General features: G+C 40.4%; 2 protein-coding genes across 2 annotated transcripts; both read right to left on the bottom strand.

The window, feature by feature from the left end:
• Positions 1–3,730: 3,730 nt before the first annotated feature.
• Positions 3,731–8,055, bottom strand: LOC146440808 (uncharacterized). Its single transcript, XM_085050331.1, has 2 exons — positions 7,500–8,055; positions 3,731–6,583 (listed from the first exon to the last, which is right to left on the bottom strand). Exons 1-2 carry the CDS (start codon positions 8,010–8,012, stop codon positions 6,428–6,430), a joined length of 669 nt encoding a protein of 222 aa, XP_084906457.1. The 5' UTR covers positions 8,013–8,055; the 3' UTR covers positions 3,731–6,427.
• Positions 8,056–15,952: 7,897 nt separating this feature from the next.
• On the bottom strand, positions 15,953–20,014 carry LOC146440807 (interferon upsilon-like). Its single transcript, XM_085053937.1, has 5 exons — positions 19,877–20,014; positions 19,119–19,196; positions 17,876–18,013; positions 16,559–16,636; positions 15,953–16,051 (listed from the first exon to the last, which is right to left on the bottom strand). The coding sequence occupies exons 1-5, from the start codon at positions 20,012–20,014 to the stop codon at positions 15,953–15,955; spliced, it is 531 nt and encodes a 176-aa protein (XP_084910063.1).
• Positions 20,015–20,790: the final 776 nt, after the last annotated feature.

The raw sequence follows: 20,790 nt of genomic DNA, 5'->3' as shown, positions 1-20,790 counted from the left end.
CGGCAGGGAGCGGAGAGAGCGCGGCTAGTGCGGAGCAGACGGAGAGTCGCTGCTGCCGGCGTCTGGCACGGTCCGTGTCGCGGGGCAGGCAGGGAAACCCAGGGGCCCCGAGCTGTGTTCTTTCTCTTCTTGCCTCTCATCCTTCCTCAGATGTGCCTTCCTGCTGAGCCATCTCAGCGTTATAATACGTGTACTGGCGCCAGTAGGAAATGAAATTGCTTCTGTGAGTGTTAACGACTTAGAATCGAGCAGAGCAACAGAGGCAAAGCAGTTGGGAGGAACTGCTGTAGGTAGGAATTGCAGTCTTTCTGCCTTCTTTTCTGTTCTCCTGTCACGCACTGACGCTTTTACTTGGGGAGTGGTTAATACTAAGTACTAGTACTTAAAAGTTCTGCTAAACTCCCTGGACTGTAACACCACGCTGGCAGAATAATTCTCTAAAACGGCAGTGTGTGTAATCACAGACACAGTTTCAGCACCAGGTTTTGGTAATTAAAGCAAACAAAGCTTTATTACCCTGTATACAGTTGTTTGCAATGTTTTGCATAAGTAAAAGTATTTGTAGAATCGGGCCAAGTTACTTGCACAAAATAATAGAGCAAGTCAGGGAGAGAGTCAGGAACTGCATCAAAATGCTGACTCGAGTCTTGTATTTTAATTGCTGTATTAATTGCTGGTTTTATCCAACATCTTAATCACATCACAGACAACTCACATCGTAAAAAATGCACGTGCTCATCCTGTGAGCTCTCACACAGACACATGTGGAAGTACAGTCATTTGAGTAGTTCAGTCAAAATTACTCACAGATAAATGAAGCCATACCTGAACATGGATATTTATACTGAGCGTGTGGGCAGCTCACACTTGCAAATCTACACCGAGACTAAAATGAGAGGGATTTGACAACAGAAAAGATCCATTGACAAATAGATTGCATACCATGAAAATTAATGACTCTGCAGGGAATTTACTATATTCTTCTGAAGAGAACTCTGACTCATAGATTGTAATGAAGGTGAACTTCTGTTATAGAAGTATGTAAACGTCCGTAAGGTCACCCTGTGTTTAAAGGGCTCTGGTTTGAGTTGAAGTCACATTAGTTTCTTGGAAAATAGCTCTGCAAAAGCTAAATTAAGGTCTGCAAGTGACTGGGGCTTGATCCAAAACCTGTAAAATTAGGAAGATCTTTTGTTAATAGAAACTATGATGACTACTTTAAGATCATGGACCAGTGACCATTGTCACCTCAGCAGGGTTTTGAGGAAAATTGCTATTGCTTGTGTTTGGTTTGGTGCAGCCATTTTTAAAAATTGGCTATTCACTGTAGCTAAAGCATTCACACTTTGTCTGGAAGTAGACTTGTCTCTCTTGCTTCCAAACATAACCTCAGTGCTAATGAGCTCCTATTTTTCTGAAGTATTTTGTTCTCCAATTGCACCATAAACTTGTAAGTGATGTATTTTTTCACCTTTGTGTAACTAGGAATCTCCCAATGATTTCACTGTCTTAATTGTTTCTTACAGCTACTCCTTGTTCATCAGCAGAGCTGTTGGGGAAGAATTGTGTTTTGGCTGTATCAGGTTTTTAAAGTAGAGGTGGGAGGAGAGGAAAGGATGTGGAACTGTTTGTTCCTGAGGCTGTCTTGATATACTTGAATATCTTCCAGCAATACAATTGCCTATAATCTTAAAAGGAGTGACTGCCTGGCTTAAGTGTTAAAGATTGTTGGGGAAAACAGCCTTGTGGGATATAGTTAATGCAGCTAGGTACACATGTATAAATCACACTGACACTAAGAGAATAGGCTCTTTGAGATATGCAAACTGATAAACAGAAACTGCATACCTGAATAAAGCCTCAGCAGGTCATTTGCACCTACATTAGGTGCTGTAAGTGTCCTGTTACTGTACTACTAAATGGAATCAATTTACAAGGAATAGGGAGAGGACAGGTGGGTCTGATTGTTCTCTGATACTGATCATGTCAGGTGCTCTGGTACATCCTTCTCTCATCGCCTCTTTGTTCCCTGTGCCATATAGGCCAAGACTATCTGCCCATGTTGGAATCTTATCACTACCTAAAAAATCCTGATGGACCCTTTAACATACTCTGGATTGCTGCCCACCTCCGCTTACTGCACCAGCATGGTTACACGTGCTGCCTTTGAACTATGCAACAGTTCATATCCTGGCTGTAATACCACAGATGCATCCAGTACTGCATTTAGCACAGCATTTTCCATTGAAATCAGGTTCAACAGGGAGGAACAAGTTATTCCCAAAGAGAATATTACTGCATGAATACCAGAACTGAATGAATGGATTTCCAGCCAACTGAAACAGTTTTTTACATCTCCACCTTTCCTGGGTGTGCATTCTGTGGCATCTATGATATATGAGCCACACTTCCATGTTTGTCTGAGGTGCCTGGGGGAGCAGTCTCTTTTGCTCAGCTGTCATTTTTTCACGTCTTATGAATCATACAGACAAATTCTGCATATTCAACTTTATAGTAGTATTAAAAAACAGGCGGAGAACAAAATATGAGATGTAAGGATTTACAGAAATTCTGGCATTTTAAAATTATGCAGGCTAGTCATGGAATGCACAGATAAGCATGAAAAGGAGGAACTAATTGAGCTATCTTTTCTGAGCATATGATGACAGTGATTTCTTCAAGAGAACTGACTGCTTTGCTTCACAGTAGTCCTCTACTTCCCATACTACAGTATTTCTTGGTCCTACATGTCAGCTATAGAGGATATTTTATTGTTTTTTCTGAGGAATAAAATATCACCATATTCATCATGAAGGAAAATCATGTATTGAACATGAGCTACAACCTTTTCTTGAATGTCAAATGGCTATTGCTTTGAATTTGCTGTAACTGATTCTTCAGTTGAAAGATTAGGTACAAATTTAAGATATTGAGTAAATTCCCACTGAAATAAAACTACAAGACTTTTTAATGGTACTTGAATCTGGCCTTCTATAAGTGAAAAGCACAAATCTAATTGCTATGTTTACTTAATTGTAACTGTTCTTAATTAAAAGAAAAAAGACAATGATTGAACCATATGTTTGTTGAAGTTATTTCCTCCCATGTGTTTTTATCTCGGAATCTAAATGTAGAACATGATAAATCAGTAGCAAATTAATTCCTCACCAAAACATTTTGAATCGGAATGTTGTTGCATAGCTTTAAAACCAAAAGGTATTGTTCAGCTTGTAGTTTTGAAGCCTCCAGGGTTTTATGGAAAATGTTCTATAAGTAGTTATATGGAAAATATGTCAGTGTGGTCTTTAGGCTTAGTAGTTATTTCTTCTCTGGTAAATTCATGTGTGATTTCTTTAATGACACATAGTGAAACCTTTAATTTGTGCTCAGCAGGTTGATTATGTGTCATTGTTTTTTTTTTCCTTCTGGTGCCAGCTCCTAAGTTTACTGCTTAGTGCTACCATCAGACAACATGCTATGTATTTCTAGGTTACCTAACTTTCAAAGTTTCTTTCTTGAAAAGAAGCCCAACCAAGTTCTAAACCCCTAAAAATTCATCTTTCTGTGGTTCGATGTGACCTGGAGTCCACTTCTTAATTGAAAAGTGCATTCTTAGTGTTTTGTTGGGTAGGAAAATTCACAACTGAACTAAACACTACCCAAAATTACTGCAGACCAAAAAACATTTGTGTTACTGTGACAGATATGTCATGTAAGATATACTGTCTTTGGAAAAATTGAGCCTTGCTAGTCATACATGTATCATAATTGCTCACAGGTTTAAAAAATCCTCAGAAACAGGAAAAAAAGCTGCCTAATGCTTCAATAAAAGGAAACACTGTGCTAATTATACAATTAATGAACCATACAATTGACTAAGCTATTTCTCCAGGTTTGGGGGAGAATTTCTCACCTAGAAAACTTCCCCAGTGAGCCCTCATTTGGCACCACAGGATAATGTGCAACTTGCTGTACTGTGAGCTTGAAAAGGTGTATGTCTCATTGGGAAATGGGTAAGGCCATGTATACGTGTTCATAGTCTGTATTAAAAGGATATAGACTACTCATGTATTCTCAGAATGTAGTACTTCTGCAGCTTTCTCTTAAGTAGTGCAGAGGATTTTTGACATATCAAAGAGAATTCTTTCTCTTTATGGGATAATTCTCATATTTTTTTTACTTCCATGCTCAGTGTAAAAGTATGAACAATAACCTCAGAATATTGTCCAAGATGCAGCACTTTTCTCTTAGATGAATGCCCCAGCTAATTGATTATAGGCAGTATTATCCTTTGTACAGTACTTATGAATTAGTGAATCCTTGGAATAGCTTCAGCAGGAGTTTTGGAGTGTCCTCATCCAGAAAAACATCCTGATTGATGGGGAGATTGCAGAGGAAGGCTGCAATGTACTAGGGCAAAACTTATCTCACTGAGCATCACTTTCTAGTCATGTGCTGTAATTGTTAGGCTATATGTATACATATATGTATATAAAGGGTTTGCACTGTGGAATTTTATGTGGAGGTCACTTCTGTTGAAGAGTGGATGATATTAAGGAGTTCTCTGAAGGTTAGTTGTACCATATTCCTTGACAGAGTTTGGTTAGAATAGTGTTTTTCCACTTGTTTCTGAAAAGGCACGAATACAGAAAACATTGACTAAGTGCTTGTGTGGATTGGGGCCAAATGGATAATTTGGCCTGAAGCTTTCTCTCTTTCTTCCCTTAGCAGAATTGATGGAAATAACTGCAAGGGGGAAATTCTGAAAGAACTAGGAGAGATAAAGAATATATATGATTTGTGCCACTTAGGGCTGCTTAAGGAGGCAGTAGTCTCTTCCCCTTTTTTGTGATTTTGGGGATCATTTTTATGTGTAGAAGAAAAACAACCAAAAAGACACAGGAATGTTTTTCTGTTTAAAATTATGTGCTATTAATGATATTTCAAAAAATGGTACCATTGGTAATGATCCGGTCTAATTAAATCAATTGGGAAGTGTAACTTCATTCCTACATGTAAGCTCTGATGTTTTACAAACTTTGCAATGGTTGTTCCCTTCTGCAAAGACTAGAATTTTACAGAGTTAGAATAGCAGTGTAGTTAAGGTAATATAAATGTAGTTGCATGGTTATTGATACAATGAACTAAAAATGCAGTCCTCCCAAGTATTTGTATGTGCAGCAGTTCCCCCAAATATTCAGGAGTTCTCATGATAGTGGAGAATTTTAGTTTATCTAAAATCAAACTGATTGAACCTGTGGTTTATAATTTGCAGTCTTTATGTTTTGTAATACATGAGAATGAAAGAGGTGAACTCTATTGCGCTGTAAATACTCAACTTCCTGCTTACCAAATGTTTTTGCCGAAGTTTAAGAATTTATATTGCTTTTATTTGTACTGTTAAGCAATGGATTTCATGTATATTTCTCGCTGGATTGTTTTACCTTTGAGGATAGATTTCACTCTTTGCTACAGAGATAATGCGTGTTCTCTTTGCAGTTTTGTGCCTTGCCTGAAAATGGAAGCTCCGGCAAAGCTTAAAATAACTTAGGTGGTTGTGGAGACCTCAGGCAGCCATTAGCGATAGATTGCTGAGATGGACAGAATGATACCTGACTGCAGATTTTATGGTACCTGCCATGACCCTGGTCCTTTAAATGCTCTTGTCGTTCAATGTGGTGTCTTCAGACTGGAAGAGGATTCAAAATTGCCCACGCTTAATGGAGACACTGATCTGGGGGGCAGTGAGGTGGAGGGAGAGCACAGCTCCTCTAAATGGAATGTGTTCCAGAGTGCACAGCACATCTTCGTCTCTTCCACTAACTATCTGGGGAGTGCAGATCCACAAAGTTGTGCTTGCAGGACGGAGGAGACTAGAAAAGCAATTTTGGTACCAGAGCAGAAAGTGGGATCATCGTTACTTGTGTGCAGTAACGCAGCCAGCAGGCTCTGAGAGAGATTACAAGTACTTAGAGAATGCAATCAAGTTAGGTATTTCACCCGAATAATTAGCATTTCAACAGCAGCCTTTACCTTTGATTTTTTATTTTTTTTTTTGGGGGGGGGGTGTTTTATTCTGTCAGAGTGTCATTGAGACGGACCAATTTGATTTTTATCTCTGCCTCACCCATGCGGTGAGGAGCTGCTCTCGGGGCTGTAGCCGTGCTGGGAGCCCTGTCCCGGGGAAGCTTCGCCTGGCAGCGATCGGGGCAGGGAAAGCTTCCCCCATCGGGCTGCCAGCGACCCTCCCTGCTGGAGGGGCAGATCCCCGCATGCCCGGGACAAAATGCCCGGGAAGTCGGGCTATGGAGGAGCCCTAGCACACAAAAGCAGCGAACTGCCACACAACCCTGGCCCCATTTTCTTTGGGTTTCTTGGAGGGAGCCGGGGATCGCCCGGAGGGTCAGCTCGCCCGGCCCTCCACCTCTCACTTTTTTCTCCCGGCGGTCCCGCTTCTTCCCTTGGATGTCTGTCCTGTTTGCCCGTGTCCTTCTCTGCTTCGCCGCTTCCCCGAGGCAGCTCCGTGGCCGCGACACCCTCGTGCTGCGCTGTTTGCCCGACGGAGCCGCAGCCACGGCAGCTTCTTCCCCGATGGACGGCACACGCAGCTGCTGCTGCTCGGAAATCGCGCCCAACCCACCGCAGGAGCCCCATGGCAGCCTGTTCTTGGCCGACGAAGGCACACGCAGCTGCTGCTGCTCGGAAATCGCGCCCAACCCACGGCAGGAGCCCCATGGCAGCCTGTTCTTGGCCGACGAAGGCACACGCAGTTGCTGCTGCTCGGAAATCGCGCCTAACCCACCGCAGGAGCCACACGGCACCTTGTTCTTGGCCGACGGCAGGCACACGCAGCTGCTGCTGCTCGGAAATCGCGCCTAGCCCACGGCAGGAGCCACATGGCAACCTGTTCTTGTTCCTGTTCTTGGCCGATGGACGGCACACGCAGGTGCTGCTGCTCGGAAATCACGCCTAACCCACCGCAGGAGGCACACGGCAGCCTGTTCTTGCTCCTGCTCTTCGCCCGCGGCAGGCACACGCAGCTACTGCTGCTCGGAAATGGCGCCTAACGCATGGCAGGAGCCACACGGCAGCTTGTTCCCCGATGGACGGCATACGCAGCTGCTGCTGCTCGGAAATCGCGCCCAGCCCACGGCAGGAGCCAGACGGCAGCTTGTTCTGGGCCGATGGACGGCACACGCAGCTGCAGCTGTTCAGAAACGGCGCCTAACCCACGGCAGGAGCTACACGGCAGCCTGTTCTTGCTCCTGCTCTTCGCCCGCGGCAGGCACACGCAGCTACTGCTGCTCGGAAATCGCGCCCAGCCCACGGCAGGAGCCACACGGCAGCTTGTTCTGGGCCGATGGCAAGCACACGCAGCTGCAGCTGTTCGGAAACGGCTCCTAACCCACGGCAGGAGCCACACGGCAGCCTGTTCTTGTTCCTGTTCTTCACCCACGGCAGGCGCACGCAGCTACTGCTGCTCGGAAATGGCGCCTAACGCATGGCAGGAGCCACACGGCAGCCTGTTCTTCCCCGACGGACGGCACACGCAGCTGCTGCTGCTCGGAAATCGCGCCTAACCCACCGCAGGAGCCCCATGGCAGCCTGTTCTCGTTGCTGTTCTTGGCCGACGAAGGCACACGCAGGTGCTGCTGCTCGGAAGTCGCGCCTAACCCATGGTAGGAGCCACACGGCAGCCTGTTCTTCCCCGATGGACGGCATACGCAGCTGGTGCTGCTCGGAAATCGCGCCCAGCCCACGGCAGGAGCCACACAGCAGCTTGTTCTGGGCCGATGGCAGGCACACGCAGCTGCAGCTGTTCGGAAACGGCGCCTAACCCACGGCAGGAGCCACACGGCAGCCTGTTCTTGCTCCTGCTCTTGGCCCGCGGCAGGCGCACGCAGCTGCTGCTGCTCGGAAATGGCGCCCAGCCGCCCCCGCAGCCGCGCAGACTCGCAGCTCCACGTGCTGAGCTCTCGCTGAATGGGCGCCCGGGGTTGGGCGGTAACCATCTGACCGCTTTTCTCTTTCTCTCAGTCTTTCTTTTCCCTTCTCTGCTCCCTTTTCTTTCGGTAGGAACACTTACCCTTCTTTGTCAATAAACAGTTTTCAGATATAGTACTGCCGCCCTTGGGCTTTGTTTTCGTCCGAGAAATCTATCAAAAAGAATCCTCCGCGGCTCGCCTTTTACAGCGGGACGGGACAGTCATGTGTAACAGCAACGATTGTTTCTTCAACAGGGCATATTTATTTTTACTTACGCTGCTCCCTGGTCAGTCAATAAATACCTCATTTCCTAGCACCTGCTTGTTCTTCTACCCACTCCAGCCTTCCTTTTCTTCCTTTCATGTGTTTTCCTATCATCTATTTTCCTTTTCTTCTCCTTGCTTTCACTACTTTCAGCTTACTTCCCACCTTTTTCTTCCTTTCTTCTTAAATTGGAGATAAGAATGTCTGGAGTTTTTTCACTCCTGTTGTTAGTTTCAGTATAGAAGTTAATTGGTATAATTTTCATATTCTTGCATCAAAATATTTTTATGACATTGATCCAGTATCATAACGGATGATGAAAAAGATGTGATGTTTCACTTACAGAATTTTAAAAAATTGCCTGTAATAACTGGCAGAACCATTTCCGTTTGCGAGAAGCCAGTCTGGGTGCTTTATGCAATGTGATCTGTTTTCTTGCTGTGAGGGGAATTAATAACATTTCTTGTTGTCTGTGAAATTTAATTAGTTAGCAAAGATGTATTTAATTCTTTGGAAAATGCATTTGTATGCATCCTTTGCACAGAGCAACACCAGAAAACGTCTGATCTCACATTCTGTAGCACAACCTCCTCCCTACCTCCTGAAAAAAAAAGTCAAGCAAAAAAGAAAACACAAACATATTGCTTTTGTGAGAACCTAGAGTTTGGAAATACTTTGACAGGCATAGCTGCGAATTTAAGTAACATATTTAAACTGTGGAACCAAGCAGAGAAAAAAGCCCAAACCGGATTGGTTTTGCTTTTATTTACAGAATTAATAATGTTGTAAACTTCTGTGGAATGTAGAATTTAAGAGTTTGAGCCAGTGCTACGAACATATTAAATACCAGGTGTCTTGCCTTTTTTTTCCTTTACTTGCATTATAGTTCCTTGAATCCCCTTAGAATTCTAATGAAGAAAAATTGATTTGTTTGATTGCTTTTGCGAGTGACCAAAGTCCTCTTATAATACGTCTGAGCAATACCATTAGGATCATTATGTCAAAATAAATGGCATATTGTGAGTAAATTGAAGGGTGGTTGTTTGGATCAGGCATAGAGGGAGCATATTCAATGTCTAATGTTTACAGTCAATTATGTTAAGCTGATCATTTCCCTTCCAGGAAGACAGCGTTTCTTTGATGTTGATTTTCTCTATTTGCTGCTGAGACCAAATGCCTCACAGAGTATTTTGTCTTTAGAACCTTGGGGTTTTAGGAAGGCTGGCACAGGCCTCCCATTGCTTTCATGAGTGTTATGGTGCAGTTCTCTTCAACTTTGTTCATCCAGGTCCATGTGAGGTCCAATCCAGGTCCAAGCAGAAGGTCCATGTGGCTTATCTCATCCCCTGTGTCCCAGTGTGGGATGTACTTTGGAGTATGGTACAGCATCTTCCATGGAAGGGAAGTTACAGGCTAAAAACACATGGTTGCACTGCCAAGTGAGTTGCAGCTGGTCTGAAAATAACTTTGTTTTAAGAAAGAACTAGTGTGGTTTTAGAAACTCAGGCTCCTGTGAGGACATTCTTACTGTGCAGCTGTCAGGGTGAACAGCATGACTCAGTGCAGGGTTGTGATTAATGACCGAAGAGGAAGCACTTCATAGCTGGCAGACTCAGACCCAGGGGTACCTAATTGTCCAGGGAAAAGAACCATTAGAAGCATGAAGGCTTCTAACTACTGGCCCAAATTACTGAAATTACAGGCATTTTCTTTGCAGGTGTTAGGGCCAGAATGTCCTCAAAAGCTGTGCACTCCGGCAAGAGGCTGCAGTGTGTGCTACTGTAGATGATACCATTAAGGGATGGGATTTTGCTATAGAGTTATCCAGTGTTGAAAATGAAAGTGAATATAACTTATTCAGTAAGTCTGGCAGTGTACAGCCGAGTCTGGGATCCCTTCCACGCCACTCTGGAGCAGCTATCAGTCAGCAAACACTTGGACAAAGTGCAATAACCTGCCTTAAGAGCAAAGGTGTGGTGTGGGTGTTGGAGGGAGAGGCTGCTGAGCACAGGTCCAGCACAGGTCCAGCACGTGTGAGGATCACACACAAAGGGCAAACAGGAGGACATTTGAACTCTGTTCCTTGATCATGGAGCTAATTCACTTTTACAACCTTTCAGCCTGGTAATGAGTTCACATCATCACGTTTGCAGCACAGTTTGTGATCTACTGGGGGTTAGGCCTTGAAGTTAAAACCTCATTTGTGTGAGATAACGATTTTGAAGTAGTTTCCAAATTAACTTTAAATAATTTTGCTACCTGGATACTGTACTCAGAAATAAAGATTGTATCTAGTTTTCTCTTTCAGGGGATGAGAGTTTAATAAAATTTCTTTGACCAGAAATAAAGAACTCAGATGTAAGAGGGTACCATATGGCAATTACTGTTTTCATTGTTTTATCTGTAATGTTTAATATTCACTAGGGATTTTACCTGTATTATCTATATTTCTTAAGAGACAGAAGTTATCCACAGAACACAAAGATGGACAGTGGTTAAATAGCAGGAGCAGAATCTGAGGCAATAGTTCATTCTATTAACAACATTAACAGTTCTGTGACAAAAGGGAGGAAAGTCACAGAATGGGTAAGGCTGGAAAGGACCGCCAGTGAGGTTATCTTATCCAACCTCTCTGCTCAGGCAGGGTCATCCTAGAAAATATTGCATGGGATTTTGTGTCCAGACAGTTTTTGAAGTCTTACCTGTGCAAGTTTATTGAGATATTGGGAGCCATGAAGTTTGAAATTGAAGCTTCAAAGCTGAGTCTAGAAAGAATTGTGAATCTGCTGAGCTGGAAAAAGGTCAGACATGATTTTTTGTGCTAGACCTGCCCTTCTGGAGGGGAAAGCTGGAGTGCCAGGTAAACTCAGGATTTCTGGTGAGACCATCTTAACAACACAGACTGTTGATGATAGAATTATTTTCGTGACTGCATGCTGCAAGAAAAGCCTTACTTGGAAAAAGATTTGGTATCTCAGCTAGGCTTTGCTTTATGTTTTTCTGATGTAAGGTTGTGGCATATGCAGGGAAAATGCATGTGAAACAGGAAGAAAGATTGGGTGAGAATATAAAACCATAGAAAGGAAAGAGCTTTAGCTATAAAGAACAATTCTTTTATTGTAGAACTGCTGTTCTATTTGTCAGAAAGAGGGTTGTGTGTGAACAGTTTGCATTAGAAAGAAAGATTTTGGTATTCCAAGCTAGCTACAGACAATGGGGCTGTTAACTTGTACTGGACTTGAGTAGTGTTTCAAGAAGGGGAAATTAGTAATATTGTAGTATCACAGTGGATGAAGCTGTAAAAGTAAATTGGAAAAAACAACATGGTTGTTATAAACTCCTTAACATCTTTTCCTCTAAATTATTTTAGAATAATCTAAAGCAAATTAGACTTAGGATGATTACAGCAATAAGGTTGTCACACGAAGTGTGTGTGGTTAACAAAGTCCAGTAAAACAGTCCAAAATTATCCCTTCATCAAAGCATCATAAAGCATTAATATTTTGATATGCAGTGTGGACTCTGACTCATACCAGCTTAAGCTAAATGGAAGCTCTCTGTTATGATCAGGGAAGAAGGAGGCTTCTCAGGAGTATAATTCAGAGCAGCTATTCTTTTCTTACTAGCTACAAATAGCTTCCCCAGACTGTGACAGGCCTTGCTGTAGCTAGGTTTTTTTCTCTTGTATGTCTGTGTGAAGATCCCATAAAAAAGCAGTGTGGGGCTGCTTTCTGCCAATGTTGTGGTTAGCTTGGATTAAACTGAAAGCCTTGTATTCTCATTAAGGGCTAAAAACTGGTTTATGGCACTCACTTCTTGTTTTCAGCCGTGAGCTCATGTTAAAAAGCTGATACACCACTGTTGTCACCTAAACAGCTCAGTTGCCATAGTTGAGTAAAATCACCAGTAAGCAGAATTTTCCCATTAGTGACTTTGCCTCATGCTGTTCTTCCCTGTCCCTCTTGAAATGCCTCTGTGCAAATGGAGTGGATTAAAACTTCGAACTTTAAATGATTAGTGTATATTTGGTTTGTCATATGCTAGTAACATGAATATGTCCATTTTCACTTGTTCTTGCTATTGCCATTCCTGTATGCCACCAGGGTCTTTTCTCCTGAGTAACAGCTGGGTCAAGGACAGCTACAAGCTCTTGCCATATAGGGTACACTAAAATATTCACCCTGAATCTGAGCGACAAACCAAGCTATGTAATGTGCTTCGTTAAATTAATTAGTTCAGACTATAAGGAGGGTACACTAAACTTCTAATGGGATGTTGGTTATTTAATACAGACTAGGGAAGAGTTTAGAATCAAATTACATTGTATGATATTGGGAAAAGCCTATGGAAATAAGAATGCAGGTATGAAAACCTTCAAAGTCATCTTGGATCTATATGTGTGTTGGAAAGAGTGACCACTCTCTCACCTCTTTCACAGGCTGGAATTAGAGACTCAATCAGCAAGAATGGTATTTAATATAATACAGTATTGCTGGTCAGTTTCCAGTATTGTACCTTAAAACATGTTCTTTACTTAAAAGATTGTGCTTGCTACTTCTGAGGATATACACACTTGTGTGTATTGAGGCTGCTGCTTAGGAATGAGGTTTTACACAGGTGCTTTTAAGGTGAAATTTTGAGGGTGAATACTCAATTGATAAAAGAAACTATGCTTAAGTCTTGATATTAGAAATTTGTCTTGGCAGATGAAATCATATTTGTTAGACATAAATAGTTGTGATGGAAAACAGTACTTTTAAATTTGTGCATGCTAGTGACTTCAAATGGAAGAAAAAAATCTCGTCTGTTTCAAAGATGCTGTTTCATGATGTGTAGTCTACTTGCTTTATTTATATTCTGAACTACTTTAATTTTGAAATACTTTGTAAACATATGCTAAATAAGATAACATATTTTTAATCCTGTGTCTACAGCTTTCCAAGAAAAAGTGTAAGGCTGTTTAACATGATAATTCTTTCATATTTTTATTTCTCTTCCTTTTAAAAATCTTTTTCCTCCAGCCTTCCCTTTTTTCTGTCAGTACACAATTTGTGTTTTAGATGCTAAATAGCTTCTGACTTTTTTTCCCCAAAGCATAAAAATCTTTAGCAATTCTAATGCTGTTTCTCAAGGGAAAAAAAAAAATTAATAAACCGCTCATGAATAGTAAGTTACACATTGGTATTTTTTGACTCACATTAAATTTTTGTTTGTATAAAACCAAGATTGCTGTTATTCTGCTCTTCACAGCCTAAGTGAAGAACTGATACTATGATCTTTACCCTGTGTTTTGATCATGCTATGGCCACATGTTTTAAAGGTAGCTCAGGTGGTTTTGGACTACCCTGTGCTGTAGAGAGTTTTCCTCAGAATGGTCTGTGATGGAAGCCTTATACCTGCCAAACTTTCTGTCACTGTCTGGTATACAGAGTGGATTGTAGCCATGACTTGTGATTGATATCCCCCAAACAGAAGATAATAGGTGTTTTAGTTTCATGTGTTGCTTTAACTTGCCTGCGTATCTGCAAATACACAGAAGAATGTGTTTCTGTGGAGAGAGCACAGGTTGGTTTATCCATTGAAGGTCAAAGGTTAGATATTGCCAACTTTTCCAGCAGGAACTAAAGTGTCTCTCCTTGGCTTCTATTTGAAATGCTTAGCATTACTGCTAGATGCCTAAAAATTTCCTAATAGTAATCAATCTTCCCCTATGGCATGAGATTTGGACAGATGTTGTAAAAATGATGCATTCACCAAACGATTCATTAGCTGAAACTTGAAAGCCCAGTGCATCTCTTCTCTGCTTCATTTTTCTAAAGTTGTTTTTGTCTGCTAACATTTTCTGCATTGAATATTTTAAATACTTGTTGTACTTTCCAATCTGATTAAAATAGATTATGACCATTGTTGAAATAAATACTCAGACAGATGTATTAGCATAATAATCGTACCCAAGCTCTGTTTACAAATGTCTGCATGTCATGTATATAAATATGTATATATTTTAATTTGACCTCTAGTCAAGGGAACTCAGTGAAAGTTAATGGTCACCTTTAAAAAATTATTATTTTCTTTTTAGTTATTTAATGCTATCAGTATAGATAATGTGCTTACGTTGCCACCATGCAATTTATGATGGAAAGGCCAGATCCATATCCAAACAACACTAATATATATCAATATCTGCTTTAGAAGGTAGTGAATGCAAAAGCATTCTCTCAGTTCAAAAATGCAGGAATTCAGTTCACTCTTTTAATTCATTATTTGGTTTAGTTGAATTTATTAATTGAAGAACTTTTTTTGTACTGATTACGATGCAACTTCAGGAGATTATTTTTTCAGCTGGAGCAGTGTCTGCACTCTCTCTGCACACTGATCAGGTCTCAGCTGAGTGAACACTTCAATTCAGATGGCGCATGAACAGGGCAGTATAATGAATATATCATGAGACAACACAACTGTGTTGTTAAACTTGGTGACAAAGTGATAGATCTATCAGGCTTAATATTGATTAGCTACTTACTTGTACATTGTTTTGTTAAACATAAAAGTTTGGTAGTTGGGGTTTTTTTTGAATGCCATTTTTTGGAAGGAGAGATGAAGGGCGCCTGTGAATTTGGGGAAGTGAGATGCTAGGCTGCCTGTAAAGACTCGAACCAGATTAAAAAGAAACAACAAAACAACAAAACCAATGTCCAAGAATGATAAGAAAATGACACACAAAATATTACAAATATTTTTACTCCTTTCATCTTTATGCAATCTAAGTGTGAGTATTAGAATCTTTTGCAGTCTCCTGATTTAATATCTTTGTTTCTCTGAAGAGACAAGTTGAAAACCAGAGCCTAGAAATCAGGAACCATGGGAATAAGGCATATCTCCCTGCTAAAAGATGTTATGAAACACCGTTCATTCACTGTACCCCTCCTTTCTCTCCTTCAAAACTGTCAGTTGCATAGATGTTATCTTCTTTTACAGGCTTTCAAATAATCAGTGAGCTGTTTGGAAAAATGTGCCAGTATGCAGTGCTGCCAGTGCCTATCAGATACCATTTGAGCATTTAAAGGTGTTTTGCTGTTTAGGCAACTCTGCAATAGAATGTAAAGATGTTTTGTTTGTTTTATTGTGTTTGCTTTTTTAAAAAATATATATACATATATGAAATGTACATCTGGGTAATCGAACTGCAGCCTCAGAATTCCTGAATGGCTGTGGAAGCCTGGCAGCATGGTGTTGTGGAAAGAGGCAGTTCTTTTCACACATGAATGGTTAGGGAGCCTTGTGACTGCAGTGGTAAAAGTGCAAGAGTGCAAATGTGTGGTATGAGATGTGCATTGGAAAAGCATTAGGCTGTCAGAGGTTTGTATTACCATAGCTTGAAGAATGTACTGTGAAATCAAGGAGCGTAACTGGTGTGTTTGCTTTTCAGCTTGAAAGAAGTTTAAGAGTGCCATATTTATGATACCTATTTTATAAAAATATTGGCTTTGTTTTTGTAAAAAATAAATACAAACATGTTTACATAGGTTTTTTTGCATCCTTTTTATTAAGGCTTAAGTTTTTTAGCAGTTTAGAAAAATATATTGACAAAAATAAGTTAACCTATTCATAGTCTTAAACACAAGCTGTTTGCTTCTTCCTTTAATTTTTAGATCTTGACATGATAGTAGATCCTCAAAGTATGTGATGGAAACCAACTTTGCTAATGTGCTGCTCTTCTCTTGAAAGAGTGGTTTTCAATTCTTTGGAGTATCTCTCTGGACTGTGCATGGATCTCTTGCCAAGTGCAGTGGTCATTTGACTGGGGAAAAAAAGGTTATTAAGGTTGTTAAAAAGGTTATTAACTGGTTTGTAAAAAATTATGTCCAATATTATGGCAAGCAAAATGTGCGTTGAGAACAAGCATGTAATTATTTAAAAGAAATTTAAGAAAAATTGAATACTAATTTTAGGAAGTCTAAGTAAAGAACAAATATTCTTTGGTCCATGTGATGACCATTTCCATCAGCAGACTCATGGCTAGTCCTGACCCATGTGATGTAAAGTCTTTCTAAAAAAGCACAGTCTGCCATGAGTTTTGGTGCTGAATTGAATTTAAATGTTTTTTAGAAGCCAGTGATGATACATTAGCCTTGAAATAGATGTGGGTCAAAAGATTTTTGGTGAGTGAAAATCTGTAGTGTGTGGAAGTGGGGCACAATGTCATAGGTATGTACAGCTTTGATCAGCAATGGGACTTCTTGTATAAGGAGCTGCTTTGTATGTGTAGAATTCCTTAATTTGAGCTGGAAAGAAACAGGCTACTTACCTTCGCCACAAATTCATCCATTTTTTTGAAGCACTCTTTCACTATAGACTCGTGGTTGATGTTAAGTCTGGGCTTCAGCTGGTGTTTTAATGGAAAAAGAAAAGAATGTTAGTTTGAGCAATGACAAGTAAATAAAAGTTCAAATAGTGCCCTCTGATGGACATGGTCCTCAACTGTGAGCACTGAAATTCTGCTGCCATATGCAAGCCTGGTGAACAGGTTAATGCTAAAGGTAATGCGGCACACGCCATGTCTGCAGAAAGATCAGGAAATGAATATATCAATGTTCAAGGCAAGGTAAGGATCTGTGGATCTTTTTGCTTTGTGACAACACTGGTATTGCCAAGGTATGCTGTCTGAAGGAAACAGATTTCAGAGTAACTGGTGGTCACTGACAGCGTTACAGATGTTTGGATGTGATATGTTTGATCAGTAAAAAAAAAAAATCCTTGATATGTGTGTGTAGGTGTGTGTATATATATATATATATTTATATATACTTATTAAGCAGTAGTTGCCCATAGCTGTACACAGTTAGTCCTGGGTCATGGCCTGGTCATGAGCAGCAGTGTGGGTTTGGAGGTCAGTGCTTACATGCTCCTGCTCAGGCCAATGCCCAGTGATGGAAAGCTCTGTCCCCTGCAGAAAGTGCCTTGGGTTCCCTCCCGGGTACCCTACAGACAGGTAGGGTAGGGTAGGGTAGGTGTGGATTTCTATACCCAGGTTTGCTCTGCTGCAGGTTTGTTGGCAAATCTGGTGTCTGGCACAGGCATTAGTTGCAAGGGAAGCTACAGTAAATCTGAGGCTTTGTCCTCTGTAAATAGTTCTTAAGCTGACCCCAACTGAGTTAACTATTTGCGCTTACGTTTAAGTAGTTTACTCAGCTGAAATAGGTTGAATGCAGACCTAAAATTTTGTGCTTCCAACTTGCATGTAATTCTTCAGGTTAGCTTGTCTTGACAGAAGTCGTAAGTACTTGAAGGAAAACACGTGAAATTGATACTGAGTTAAACTAGTAAGTACTTCTGTTTAGAACTAGTGCAGTCTTGAAGGAGAAGCAAGTGAGATACTGGTTTTTTTGCATCACATCTTTAAATAAGCCCATAAATATAATGTGTGAATTTAAAATTGCTTGTATTATACAGGTCAGTAAAAGTGCTGGAATATGCCTGTCATTACTTGCAGGCAGATGTTTTAGGTATCATTATTTGAAAATGTATTTTAAGTTTTCTATGCATTCTCAGCATGTATATTATCAGTTTTATTCATCATTAATATCTGACTTGAATATCATGCAGTATAATAAGTTGTACTTACACAAGTCTTGAGCTGAGCATGAGCCTCATACATTCCTCTTAGAAAAGTGTCCTTATTTTCAAAAGGAGTGTCTGCTCTTTTGAAAAATTCAGCAATTTCATGTACTATGTGAACAATGGCTGCATTATCATACTTAACCTGGGATGGAAAAAAAAAGTATAGACAAATTTGGTTTCTGAAATTTGCACTTAAATGTCAGTTAATTTTTCAGCTACCTGAGTCCGCTTATCATAAGTTGTTAAACAATTTTCACTACTTTCCTGTGCTTTTCTAATTTTTTTAGTACAAAAATTCTAGCTAGACATATACATTGTCAAAGATGGTATTTATTTGAAAACCAGGAACTGTATGTTGAACTGTATGTTCAACTTCCAGTTGCAGTTCACAAGTTGCTTCAATTCCAGTTGCTTTCATAAGGAGGGCCCCTATTTTGCAACATCAATATATCTTGCATTTTGGGCTGGGTTTATATGCTTATATATTCACAGTGTATAAGCATAAGTATAAGCAATAGTCAATAAAAGGCCAAGAGTCAAAAGCAGAACTTTTGAATTCAGGCCCAAGACATCAGGCTGTGCAGGGCTTTCCTCCCAAGCATAGTCCATATTTGATGAATAATCAGCTCCCTCTGCCTCAGAGAAGATGAAGTACAGGAAGAGCCAATATTGCCATCCATCCCTTTTGTTCCCGAGGTGCATTTTAGAAGATCCATTGAAGAGATAAGCTGGAAACAGGCAGAATGAATAGCTGGGGTGCAGTACCACACTCTAAACCAGTACTTTATATTGTGGCATTGCAAACCTGGACTGAAGGTGAACTGTGCACATGAAGTGAAGTAGTGCTGAGTAGTACATGAAATTACCGCTGCATTGCCTTTATGGGCTCTGCTTCTGACTGAAAATGAGGTTAGCATGCTGTTCTGGTGCTTTCCAGGCTACCAGACTGATTACAACTAATTTTTCCCCTTTAAACAGCAGGGCTAACAAGAAAACATCTTACCCTTTTCCTGTAAAAGTGGCATAATGACTTAAATAATAGGAAAAGGAAGAAAACAGTGATTTCCATAAATACCCTCTCCAGGAAATAATTTAGATTGAAAAGTCAACAGTCAGAGTTATCACTTAAGCCTGTAATACAACATGGCACAATTCTAGTGTAAAAGACTCGTGACAAGGTGCATAGGCTGTGGGAGGTAGAGCTGCTACAATTAGATGATGTCAAGTACATGTATTTTTCTACTTACTGCTTTCAGCATCTGCTCAGGGAAACACAAATCTTCATTGCTCACTGCCTCACACTCCAAAGAAAAGCCTCTTTTGTTCTTAAGGAAAACATAAGGGTAGAAACATAAGCATGTGCAAAACTAGGTTTATTATGTAAAAAATTCATAGAAGTCACTTCTTAGTTGGTCTCTTAAAAATGAAGTGTAAAAGTGACAACATTGACAGAGGACACCGTATTTCATGAGCTCGAAGAAGATCCATTTGCTTCCCAAGCTTATCTGAAATGGGAATAGTCGGTTGTTTCGCCTTTTCTCAAATTTTCCAGGGATGTCAATGTGTACAGAGTTGAGTAAAGGGCAGGCCACAAAAGAAGCCAAATTGGGAAAGGAAACATGCTTTCTGTATTTCAGAAACAGCTCCAGAGAGTATTTGTACCAAAAACTTTGTCACTGTGGATGTCTTTTTCTGTCGTGGTAGAGTACATTATGGTGTTACAGTTTCAGCTGATGCCAATTAGAAGGACTCCCAGATGAGTCTGTACTCTTCTTGGGAAGGCACACAAATGTCATGTATTCAACAGGATGAGTGTGAATTTAAAAAAATCAAAGATTCTTGGCTTTGTAGAGAAGGAACGTCTGACTCATAACTTTTTAATTATGTGGAAAAAAAATAAATTGTAATCTGGCAGTTATGCATTTGAGAATTCCTTACACCTAAAGTGAAGAAAGATGGAAAAAGACATCTGTAGATTGTGACAGTGTTTTACACGTTGACTTACGAGTTCCTCAATCTCCTGTAAGAGCTCAGTCCATGGCACACTTTGGAAGCACTGGCGGCTGTTCCCTCGGGGGTTACCAAGGGATGCAGCAATGAGACAGGCAATGAAGAGGAAGAAGCAGCTCCCAGGGCAATACATTGTCTGGCTCTGGAACTGGGAGAAGACAGGAGGCTTAATGAAATCAGGAAGGTTTTACAGTTTTGTTAAGTCACACAAGTGTAGGTGATTATTACTAGCTCCTGCTGGTTCACTATGCTCTGTGTTTACAGGCTGTGATAGGCCTAGTGATTCAGATCTTATGGTGGAACATTTGAAAGTTAAATTCATTTATCCAATAAATAAAGGGAAAAAAATGTGTGAGAAAACTTTAATACTATTTAAATAATATGTAAAGGGTTGCATTTTTTAAAAATAATTTTCTATTTTTTTAAATCTTATTTTCTTCTATATTTCTACATGGAGAAACATATACAGTATATAGAAAACTGGCATTATTTACTATAGTAATTTTTGCTAGATAGAAACTATTTCCAACTAAACAATGACTTAAAAATTAGGAGTTTTTCCAATTTTCCAGCAGTTTACTGAAACTCATTGTAACCTGTAGCTTTGCTACCTGTAACTCAGAAGATGATTTAAAGCAGTTGCTTCTAAATGTAAGGTTGTATTTTAGTCAAACTTTTTTTTTTCATAAACTTATTTTGTGTTACAGTAGTAAAGTAAAAAGGAAAAGATGAAATTAGTAAATTAATCTCATCTAGAAAAATCAGTAATAAAATCAAAAAAGCCTACCTTGTGGATAATACTCAGCTCCTGGTTGTGCGGTTCTGTAGGACTCCTGGGGTACCATTCTCAGCTCTCTGAGTCCCTTTTAAATACTCTCCCCACTTCTACAAATTGCTGACCACCTACTC

Source organism: Lichenostomus cassidix, chromosome 2 (assembly GCF_008360975.1).
Source record: "Lichenostomus cassidix isolate B80296 chromosome 2, HeHo_3.0, whole genome shotgun sequence".
NCBI classification, from domain to species: Eukaryota; Metazoa; Chordata; class Aves; order Passeriformes; family Meliphagidae; genus Lichenostomus; species Lichenostomus cassidix.
The sequence above is the reverse complement of the archived record's forward strand: the minus strand, read 5'-3'. Positions and strand labels throughout refer to the sequence as shown.

Coding starts and splice junctions, on each gene's coding strand:
- LOC146440807 (XM_085053937.1), bottom strand. CDS start 20,014: ATGTATTGCCCTGGGAGCTGCTTCTTCCTCTTCATTGCCTGTCTCATT. Junction 19,197..19,876: donor TACAGGAGATTGAGGAACTC/GTAAGTCAACGT, acceptor GTTTTCCTTAAG/AACAAAAGAGGCTTTTCTTT. Junction 18,014..19,118: donor CTGAGCAGATGCTGAAAGCA/GTAAGTAGAAAA, acceptor TTTCCATCCCAG/GTTAAGTATGATAATGCAGC.
- LOC146440808 (XM_085050331.1), bottom strand. CDS start 8,012: ATGGTTACCGCCCAACCCCGGGCGCCCATTCAGCGAGAGCTCAGCACG. Junction 6,584..7,499: donor CCGTGTGGCTCCTGCCATGC/GTTAGGCGCCAT, acceptor CCATCGGGGAAG/AAGCTGCCGTGGCTGCGGCT.